At 33.5% G+C, this 11,592-nt stretch overlaps 1 protein-coding gene across 1 annotated transcript in view; it reads left to right on the forward strand.

Annotated features, from left to right (window-relative positions):
* The window catches only part of MARK1 (microtubule affinity regulating kinase 1), a 123,454-nt gene that overhangs the window by 28,237 nt on the left and 83,625 nt on the right, over positions 1-11,592 (forward strand). The window contains exons 4-6 of the mRNA XM_042780421.1: positions 539-587; positions 1,664-1,729; positions 7,584-7,654. Coding sequence (XP_042636355.1) covers positions 539-587; positions 1,664-1,729; positions 7,584-7,654 — 186 coding nt within the window. The remainder of the gene's footprint in view (positions 1-538; positions 588-1,663; positions 1,730-7,583; positions 7,655-11,592) is intronic.

Below are 11,592 nucleotides of genomic sequence, written 5' to 3' on the forward strand. Positions count from 1 at the left end.
GCCATACTGCTTTCCACAATGGTTGTACCATTTTAAAATTGTTCATTTTCAGTTTTATTTAAATACAGGTTTATGTCTTTCAATTGTTCATGAAATGTCTGACCAACCAGTAGAGATGACTTAGAGTAGAAACCCAAGGAAAGTTGTTTTTGGATAGGTAAAGACCATGTGAATGACCATTCAGTTTTGTTTTCACTATATTTTTCTTTTATTCCTGGGAATGAAATGTACTTGAATAAAGTGTAAGTTTAATTGTGTATAGCTTATTCAGTCACACACAGACGGAACCACAGGATTCTAGAACTCTAAGGAGAATTTGCGTTCATGTAGTTAAAATTCTCTTGGAAACCAAGTCTTAGCATAAAGTTAGCATTCTATTCTAGGTTACATAGCTTGTATATAGAATTGGAGCTCAGTTCATTAGAGGATCCTGTAGTGTTTTGTAAGCAAATGAATTTCTTCAAATGGATGATTTGATTGGCTAAAAATGCTTTAGTGTTTTTTAAACAAAAATATGTCTACCTGTTTTCTTTAACAGTTGTTTCGAGAAGTACGAATCATGAAGATACTGAATCATCCTAATATAGGTATGAAATATATATGTGCAATCAATACATTTTCTTTCATTTGAGAGTATTGAAATAGTAGACTTTTAAAGGATGTTTTATATAAACAGAAGAGAATTATCTGAGTGAGAAAGTGATACTTTGGGTAAAAATTAGTTACAAAAAAGCTAACTGAAGGCTGTAAATTGTTTTTTATCTTGCTGTCTCTGCTTGCCACTAAAATTATGCATGTGATTTTGAATTATAAAGTTGATACATAAAAATAGTTTTTTTTTGTTGTTGTTTTAATCTCCTTACTAAATCTCTCTGGATACAGAATGCGTGCTTTTTAGGTGTTTATAAAAAATGAATTCCATATAATTTGATAATATACATTTGGGTTTTATAACAGTGTATAGGCAAAAAGTAACTTGTGTTTAAAAACAACTGAAAGTTTATTTCAATTTTAGTAAATTTATTTCTGTAAGTTCTGAGTTTTTTCCTATCTTTACAATTAAACTTATTGATCAAATATATTACTGTATGAAATAATTTGATTGTAATAATTGAAAACAATTATTTTCATCTATTTATTTTTCAACACCTGTTTGCACATTTAAAAATATTACCTTTATCAAAAGTATTAATGTGACTATTCTGAATAGTTTCAACTACATAATTCTGATAATAATAGTTCTTTAATTATACATTTTTTTAAACATAAATATTAAAATATATATATATTTTTTTTCTTCCTGTACCAAAGCCTATTTAGTGTAAATTACAGTCTCTTTTAAGCTTTAGTTAATTTTTTTTATTATTCTGATCTTAAAAGTCTCCTTTCATTGCTTTCTTTTAATTAGAAAAAGCAATCTTTTTTCATCCCAGAAATTTAACTCTCTTTTGAATCAGCAATTGGTTCCAAATCACTTAGTGGTAAGTAGTTTTCTTCCATAGGAATAATAAGCCTTGGGAAAATTTTTAAATTTAAAATTATAATTAGTAATTTTTTATATATCCTCTAAAATTTTCCTTTGGTTTAATGTTATCTTAAATTTTCTTAAAGCACATTCAGACTGCAACAATTATAGAGTTATATCTCTAATTTCTTTTTTCAGTAAAATTATTTGAAGTTATTGAAACAGAGAAGACTCTCTATTTAGTCATGGAATACGCCAGTGGGGGTAAGGATGAGAGGGATTGAAAAGTTATCTTTAATGAGCCATACAGAATTATCAATGCCTCAAGATTCGTTATAATGTTTGTGTCTTCATTATTGTTAATGGATCTCTAGTTTTATTAAAATGCCTTTAAAGTATATCATAAGGAAGAGTCAGTGTTTGCTGTGAAGACTTATTTAGCTTACATTTAATTATTAATGTTTTACTTATCTAAAATTACTTAGGGACATCACCCAAAACTCTAAATTCACATTGTCATCTAAGAATGTTCTGATTTTCGTATCTATGTGTTATCATGCTATAATCCTAATGGTATCCTACATGTTATTATGGGAGCTCTGGAAGCGTACTGCCTAAGGCACTTGACTGCTAACCAGAAGGCTGGCGGTTCAAACCCACCAGCCACTCCTCGGAAGGAAGATGGGGCAATCTACTTCTGTAGTGATACTGCCTTGGAAACCCAAGGGGGGTTGCTATGAGTCGGGTCCGACTCAACGGCACATAACAACCACAACAACAACGTGTTATTATGGTATAATAATAAAGGTATCCCCTGCTTTTCGAAAGTTCACTTTACATGACTTGATTTTTATGAAAGACCTACTTTCTAATTAATTTATTTTTTAATTTTTATTGTGATTTGGGTGAAAGCTTACAGAGCACATTCGTTTTCCATACAGCAGTTCATACACATTTTGTTCCAGGACATTGACTGAAATTCCCCACAATGTAACAACTCTTTTTCCACTTATTCCCTGTAGTTACCTCTTGCCTATGTCATTCTCTCTCATGCATCCCTGCCCCCATGAGCTATCTCTTGTTGCAAACACTGCATTTTTGTTCTCCCATGATTGATAACTACCTGGTATAAATGTTCACCCTTTATGCCTGTCTATTGTTTGGCTGGAAGCCATAGGAGTGAGTTCAGTTCCAGACCTAAAGAGTAACTAGGGACCATAGTTTCAGGTGTCTCACCAGCCTCTATCAAACCAATAAACCTGTTTTTTACTTATGATTTTGAGTTTTGTTCCACATTTTTCTCCCACTGTATCCAGGATCTCCTGTATTTATCCTTTTCCAAGCAGCTGACAGTGGTAGCTGGGCACCATCTAGTTCTTCTGGTCTCATGGCATATAGGCTGAGTATCACATGGTCTACCAGTCCCTTGGACTAATTGTTTCCATGTGTCTTTGGTTTTCTTCATTCTACTTTGCTGTGGATGAGGAGAGACCCATCATTGCATCTAGATGGCCACTTGCAAGCTTTTAAGGCCCTAGTCACTACTCACAAAAGTAGGATGTAGAACAATGTTTTTATGTAGTATCTTATGCCAGTTGAGCTTGATGTCCCCTGCGACCATGGTCCCAACCCCACAGGTCCAAATACTCTCTCCTTCAGGGTGGTTGGCTGTGGCCAAGAAGTTAACATAACTTTGTCCTTTGTTTGCTCAAAAGACCTACATTTTTTTGCTAACTGAAAGAAATCTGAAAAGGATTTTCACTTTTACAGAAAAAGGTGAAGAAGAATAAAACTAGTGTTCAGTTTGTTTTGCAGTGAGCAGTTGAAGAGGCAGCATGCACCCAAGCAGTGAGAGTAGCATTGCCAAGCTCCTTTCCTGGAGACTACACTTAGCATCTCAGCGTCAAGCTGCCATAGCTTTGAACTGTGCCTGTGAACACTATATATTGGTGTTAGTTTAGATTTTATGTGTTAATTGGTAGGTTATATTTTAGGTCTGGGAATACTCAAAAGCTTTTGTCATATAAATTAATGGTAACTGTTTCTTTGCTTTATGCCATTTCGGCTTATGAGAGGTTTCATAGGGAACACTCTACTCTCAGATAGTGGGGGAAACCAGTATGTGATAATGTTATTATGATTAGAAACTTCTGATTATAAACAGGGAAGATCTCAAACACAGAATGTATTTAGTAAAATTTATAGTAAAAGCATGTCCTAGGTCAGATGTTTATTTCACTGATTATTCACATATGGCAATCTAAATAAACATAAATTTTCAAGATAATCCATAAAATGTTTCCCTTTAAACATGTTTTGATCTGTATAATTTTATAAGAAAGAAGACTGAGTTGACAGGGAGATATTAAGATGCCATTTGTCATAAAATACAATGTTTACTTTGACTACCGTAGTGTCAGAAAAATAGAATGATTTTTAAACATTGGTATATAATGGAAAATCACTTTCTTCTCTACTTCCTGTCAGATGAGAGCTATCAGCTCAAAATTGTTGCTGTTTTAGCTCTAGGGCTTAATTTCTCAGAAACTGGATTAAAATTTATGGCATTAAATCATTTACTAAGTAAAGAACAACACTTAAAAGGGAGGTATTTAGGGTTCAGAGAATTTAAACAAAGGAGGTTATCTGAAAGAACCTAAACTGCTTCTTTGACTGACTATTCAAAATGTAGTGATTTGATGTTCAGTAGAAAAACTGAATGTTGAGCCCTTTTAGCTAATAAAGTTTATAGATTTTAATGGCAATTACATTTTTATATAAAAAGATTTGTTCTTATTCTAAGCATCTGGACTGTATATTTTTATATTCTCTTGGGTTTCTAAACATTTTTATTACAAATATTAAATATATTTAAATTTTTAAAAATTGTTTTTCAGAATTTTAAATATGTAGATTGAATATTTTAGTAGATTTGTATTTTCACAAAGCCTTTTCACCTTGAAAATACAGGTTTTTTTTCTTTTTAATTTTATTGTGCTTTAGGTGCAAATTTACAGAGACCTAGAAAATATTTCATTGTAGGTTTTTTGACATTGCTTAACCTGGCAACCTCTATGTCATTAATCTTTATTATTACAGGATTTTAAAAATTATATTAATACAGCCATGCAAATTTGCACAAAATTTAGGTCTATAATAAAATGAATAAATCTACAGTTACCACATAATGAACTATTTGTATTTTTTTCTATCCTTTAGTTAGATTTCTGTAGCAATGTTGAACATGAGAATCCTGGTATTATTTTTAGTTCAATTAGACTCTATTTTTTTTTTTCTTTTGATCTAGAATTTAGAGAAAGGATTTAGATACGTTTTGATATGAAAAAGTATAGACTAGTAAGAATTTGTGGAAGGAGCCCTGGTGGCCCAACAATTTAGTGCTTGGGTACTAACCCAAAGTTTGGAGGTTAGTATACACCAGCTGCTCCATGGGAGAAAAGATGTAGCAATCTGTTCCCATAAAGATTACACCCTAGGAAACACTATGGGGCAGTTCTGCTCTGTTCTTAGAGAGTCACTTTAGAATTGTAATCAGCTTGGGTATACACAATAACAATTTGTGGACTTTTTTGTTTGTTTCTATAAAGGTCCGCAAGGCTGTATTAATATTAATATGTATATCATTTTAATGATTAATGGTAAGTACAGTCAACTCTATTGGTGCTAATGAAAGGAAGCAATGGTTAGAATAATACAGAGACAGGGAGTCATCACTGCTCTCCTTCAATAGCATAGTTGGGAGGGCAGTGAGTAGTAGTGTAGAGAGATGTTCCCTCATTCAGTTCTGATTCTTGGTGATTGATTGTCTTTGGGGTTTTGTCAGTCATTGATCCTATAACAAAACCAGCATAATTCAGTGGCAATAAATGTAGAAACATTTCCTTGCCTTTTTAATTTGTAAAAATTGTCAAGATAACTCTGAAAAACAAAATGATATTTTTCGTCTGAAATTTCTAGATGTTTTAAGATTAACTCTGGCATGCAACTAAAATTGAATCAGAGTACTTCTTCTTTGCTAGGAATAGATATATTGATTTTTGTTCACTTTGGAGGCAGAGATGTAGTAATTAGGAAAGCAGGGAACTCCTTTATGACTTTGAACCATCTTTAGTCCCAAAGGAACCATTAAAAGTAGGTGTTAGGGCTACTCTGAAATGCTGTGTTTCTGTCTTCATTCATTCATGCAAACAATATTTATGAAATGCTTACTGTGCACTGGCTCTTGTGGCACTGTGGTTACAGCCCTGGGCTGCTAACCAAAAGATCGGTGATTCAAACCTACCAGCTACTCTGAGAGAAAAGGATGAGACAATCTGCTTCCGTAAAGATGTACAGCCTTGGAAACCCTATGAGGCAATTCTACCCTGTCCTATAGGGTTGCTATGAGTTAAAATTGACTCGATGGCAGTGGGTTTTGTTTTTTGTATGTACCAGATAATATTCTGGGTGTCACAAATACAATGATGACCAAAGACAAAGTCCTTGGCCTCAAGAAGATTACATTCTGATTGGGGATGCAAATCATGAACACAAAATATATACTAAGTGAAAGACTGACTCATTTAAATGTCTGGAGTATAAGCAGGCAGAACTTTAAGAGTAGATCGAAGTTTTTGAGCTCTTTGATAAGCGTTTGCCAGCCTCAACTCACACATCTAGAAGTAAACTGTAATTACTATAACAGGTGAACTAGAGCATCCATTCATTTCTCTGTTCTCATCATCCCATTTAATCACTTAAGTGTGCTTGATATCACATACTGTCTAACATTATAGATGTATTAGTTTCATCTGACATATGTCCGTTATATATTTGATTTTTAATGTTTTATTTATATCCTAGGATTGATATTGCATATATGTATATGTGATATATCTGTATACCTAGGAACAACTGTATCATTTATTGAGTGCTTACTATATGCTAGTTACTGTGCTAGCACATGCATGATTCCACTGAATCCTCACAACAGCTATGTGAGGTAGCAGGCAGAAAGTATAAACTGGATCTTAATGAAGTTAAGGAATTTTCCTAATGTCACCCAGTGGCTGCTTGGTGGCTAGACCAGGTTTCAGACCCAAATTGTTCTGATTGTAAACCCTGAACTTTTAACCACTCTGCTATACTTTATAAGAGCTCTTTAAGCCATTTTGTGAGTTTTTAATAATCATGTATTTCTATATATATTGCAAGCTATAATTTTAAGGATGTAAGTTTCTTAACTCTTACATTAGAGTTAATGTTTTACTTTTAATATTGTTTCTAAATGTAATTTGCTTTTCCACTATAATTGACTAGAGAAAAGTGAAAAAAAAAAAAAAAACAGGTTTTTGCAGAAAACATGTAGTGGATCCATAGAAAATTTCTATAGTGTCTAGTTATTTTTAAATTATTTCAAATATTTATTCTTTGTCCACTTTGTGTTCTGTCATGGGATAAAGGTTCAAATAAACTATATATTATAATAATGTTCAAGTAGTTTACAGTTCATTTGGAGTAATAGGCAATACATACAAGAATAGTTTAATTCTGTATAATTTATAGTTAAGTACCAAAATATGTGAAATGAGTGAGAATAAGCATAATCACCATACAGGAGAGAAAAGAAAGAAATTGTGGCTGGAGATAGTGAGATGGAATTGGACCAAGACTGATGAGGGTAGAATTTAAAAGATAGACCCTGCATACAATGACTTCATTACTTTGTTTGAAATGTAGGCCCTAAATACAAAAAAGCCAAATGTAATTTTTGATCACCTATGTTGTGGCTTCCCTTTACTGGAATGGATAATAAAGAGTTGACTGTATTTTTACATAATACTTGAAAACAGATAGCAAGTTTTCTTGGGTATGTTTTTAATAACTTATTTTTTTTAAAAAAAGTTTTGCTAAGACATAAGCTGCTACAGATACTCAATTCTGTTTGTATTTTTTTTTCCCTTTTTTCTACTTATGTATTAATTTGTGACTTACATAGACCTAGGAGATTTGTGGGCCAAAAGTTTTTTTAAAAAACAAGGCAAAAATTTGAAATTGCGTATATTGTAAATTGAAAATCTGTGTATATTTTACTACCTGCTTTACCTTTCTGATTCAGGTGAAGTATTTGATTACTTAGTTGCCCATGGAAGAATGAAAGAGAAAGAGGCCCGTGCAAAATTTAGGCAGGTATGGAAAGTAGTTTTCAACTTTGTTTTTATGATATTTTTACTAATGAACAACTGACAGTATCACAAACTGGAATTCAGAGTGTATGATATTTAAAAAGAAAAATTCCTATTTTCTTACACTTTTTAAGAAAAGAAACGCCCTGAAAAAGATGTCTGTTCTCCCTTTATTTAAATTTAAAATAGTTGCAGATGGTTATTTTTAGATGGTCTTAAATAGTAAAGTTTCACCATACTAGTTCTTCGGGAATCTTGGAAATGCACACTAGATTGAGTTAGACCAGAAAGTCTTGATCCTTTGAAGCTTTTACCCAAAAATTGTTATCAAGCATACCTAGCTTTATATGTACAATATATATGTATATTATTTACACAGGCTTGTGTATTACTTTCTTTTATAATTTAAGATGTGTTGATATTAGAACTCCTATTTTTGTAGATTTAAAGAATATGGTCATTTTTTTTTTAGCTGGTAGGCATGGAACCTTGCAAATGTGACAGAGTAATGTGGTAAGATACTCATATTTGCAGTTCAGCTTGAGTAAGACTTCTTAACAGACATGATAAGAAAAAGTTAAATTCATCTAGGATTTTATTTTCTATTTTGGGGAATGAAGTGATTAAAATAAGCATACTTTTTCATCACTATTAAAATGACAAATTGTTGTTGTTGTTATGTGCCGTCGAGTCATTTCCGACTCATAGCGACCCCATGCACAGCAGAACGAAACACTGCCCGATCCCGCACCAGCCCCACAATCCCTGCTATACTCGAGCCCATCATCGCAGCCACTGTATCAATCCATCTCGTTGAAGGCCTCCCCCTCTTTCGTCGACCCTCCACCCTACCAAGCATGACATCCTTCTCCAGGGAATGGTTCCTTCTTACAACATGCCCAAAGTAGGTGAGATGAAGTCTGGTCATTCTTGCTTCCAAGGAGCATTCTGGCTGCACTTCCTCCAGGACAGATCTGTTAGTTCTTTTAGCAGTCCATGGTACTTTCAGCATTCTTCGCCAGCACCACAACTCAAAAGCATCAACTCTTCTTCGGTCTTCCCTATTCATTGTCCAGCTCTCACATGCATACAAGGTGATTGGAAATATCATGGCTTGTGTCAGGCGCACCTTAGTCCTCAAGGAGATATCCTTGCTCCTCAGCACTTGAAACAGTTCCTTCGCTAATGACAAATTAGTAAATTGTAATTATTCATAAATTTACTGGAACAGAGTTTCAACAACAAGATCAACTATATCCAAAACTTTACCTTAGTAAATTTAAAATCTTTCATTTAAAAAAGCTCACTATCGCTCCTCTAAGTATTAACACTATTTCCACAGTTAAACAGACCCTATAATCAAAAAGTTTGAGAAATACCAAATAAGGATTTATGATCTTCCTTTAAGAGATTTACATGTATATTTAAAAAACCTGAGAAGTCAGAAAGGAACCGGAAGGAAAATCCTGTTTAACATTTTTTGACATAGCATTCCCAAATTACTTGATCATGGAGTGAGTTTGTTTTTAAAACTTGTATGATTAATATCTTACAGAATTACTACTTTTAGGAATACAATTTGGAAAATGCTATGTACCAAAGACATACATAGTCCTTTTATTAAGGATAGATCCCTAGAAGCATCCATCTTAAAACAGCTGAATCTAAAGACAAGGAGGAAGGAACGTTGAGAAATTGACTCATGTTCAGCTACACACTGCTAAATTCTCTCCTGTCCTGGATGGCTGCTCAAGCTGACCCTTAAGTTAAGCACTACAATCATCACTTTGAATATTACTGTTCTTTGAATTTCAGTGAGTCACAGTAGTTTTTACCAACAGATCAGCAAGAAATTCCAATTGACACTCTGTTTTCCTATTGAGGTGATAACATACATTAAAGACTGTCGCTACTTAATTTTTGCTGTTCTTTTTAATTAGCTTTTTTTATGTATTGAAAATGTACATGTGTAGAAAAATGTACTAGGCATTATAGAATTAGAGAAGTTCAAAATTCTTGATGTTTTAAGGAGCTTGATATCGTTGCATACGGGTAGGAGCAAAATAAAAGTTTGGAACACAGATATTTATATATATATATTCAAATAATTACTGAAGTTGCTCACCTTTTGCAACAAAGTCTGAGTTATTTTGATATTAGCTTCATATTCCTAAGGTTGCGGAGATTGAGTGTCAAATGAATGCTATTTAAAATGTAAAGCAATGGGAAATATTTTCTTTATAATTATTAGTTATTGTAAATATTATATGTATTTAATATCTGTATGGGTTCCCAAGAAAATAGAAAGATATTAACTCATATTTCAAAAAAGGGCTATACACACAGAAGTATAGTTATTTTACTAAAAGTTATATTAATTTTTAAATTAGTTTTCAAGGAATTCTTATCTTTTATGAATTTAGTTGAAACTCATAAAGAATGAATGTATGTTTACTTACACTCTGTGCTTAATGAAATGATTATTTTTTATTTTAATAGTGAAAATATGTACCCATATATGTCCTTGGTCCTACTATTAGATGTGCCCAAGACACTAGGACAGTTTATGACCATTTTAACAGCCATTGCCTGTGCACTGTCTCTGCATTCCTTATGATTACAAGGAAAATCAGAGTATTGATTCACTCTTCCAGTGTTAAGGCTACTATTTATAATATGAGGATTTCTAAGGAATTACAAAGCAACCCTAACAGCTGCAGCTCACTGCAAAACACTGCCCTTGCGGTCTTCAGTTCACATTTTCAAGATCCATAATAGAAAGATCATAGAAAGTTCCTCCTTCCCATTTATGGAGTACAGATATTTGGAGATGGGAGCGTCTGCCCATAGAATGATGCAGGAAAATTTAGACTTGTGAATTGGGGATTCCTGCAGTGAGTCAGAAGCAAAATAGGCCAGAATTTCTCTTTCATGGCAGAAAGTTGTACACTGCTAGGCAAGTATAGTAGTAGTGTAAATTACCACTTTTGGTTGCTAGCTCAGAGATTGTAGATTTTGAAGAGAATGATGCCTAATACAGAACATTCTCTTTAACAGTCTTCCCAGTCTTAAGGTTTTGACTTAGGAAGTTTGTGATTCCAGAAGTGCCTGTAGACCTGCTTTCATAGAGAACATTCTATCTGATGTGAAATGTGTGATTTATGGTCATGTTAGGTGATTAAATCATTGTCCCTACTGTGCCTTCACTGTATTACTCCAAGCATATGACTTATCAAAGGTAATAATACCATGATTAGCACATTTCTGTTAACCATGATACAAAAGTACTCATATAATGCAAACATACTGTAGCTCTGTTGTTTTTTCAGTAAAATACATTAATACGTACTTAAAGATTTACACATCTCCTGGCTAATAAACATATTTTAATATGTCTAACAAAAATTAGATACTGGAGTTTCAAAGCATATAGTGTAAGAAAACCAGTACCACAAATATTTGTCAGCTTCAGTTGTATTTTGGAGACTCACACTTCAAATTGTTCCTAATTATTCACAATCATCTTGCTAAAGACGTTGAGTGGTTCTGCAGAACCTGCTTGGTTTGGAGTACCAATCTGTCTATTGAGATTTAATTCCTATGTCACCATTTTCCCACCTACATTTCTACTGCTTCTTGAATATGCTGTGTTCCATCATCATTTATGCATTTCACTACCTTACCCTCACCTCCTGTCTCCAAATCACCACAGTTTAGAATATTGCTAACCTTCAAGGGAAGGAGCTCTGGTGGTGCAGTCATTAAGCACTCTGCTGCTAATCAGAATGTCAAGGTTCAAACCCACCAGCAGCTCTGCAGAAGAAAGATGTGGCAGTCTGCTTCCTTAGATTGTTGTTGTTGTTGTTATGTGCCGTCGAGTTGGCCCCGACTCATAGCGACCCCTCCTTGGGTTTCCGAGGCAGTATCACTACGGAAGTAGGA

This window comes from Orycteropus afer, unplaced genomic scaffold, assembly GCF_000298275.1.
Source record: "Orycteropus afer afer isolate SDZICR_OR568_19922 unplaced genomic scaffold, OryAfe1.0 scaffold00039, whole genome shotgun sequence".
In the NCBI taxonomy this organism is placed as follows: Eukaryota; Metazoa; Chordata; class Mammalia; order Tubulidentata; family Orycteropodidae; genus Orycteropus; species Orycteropus afer.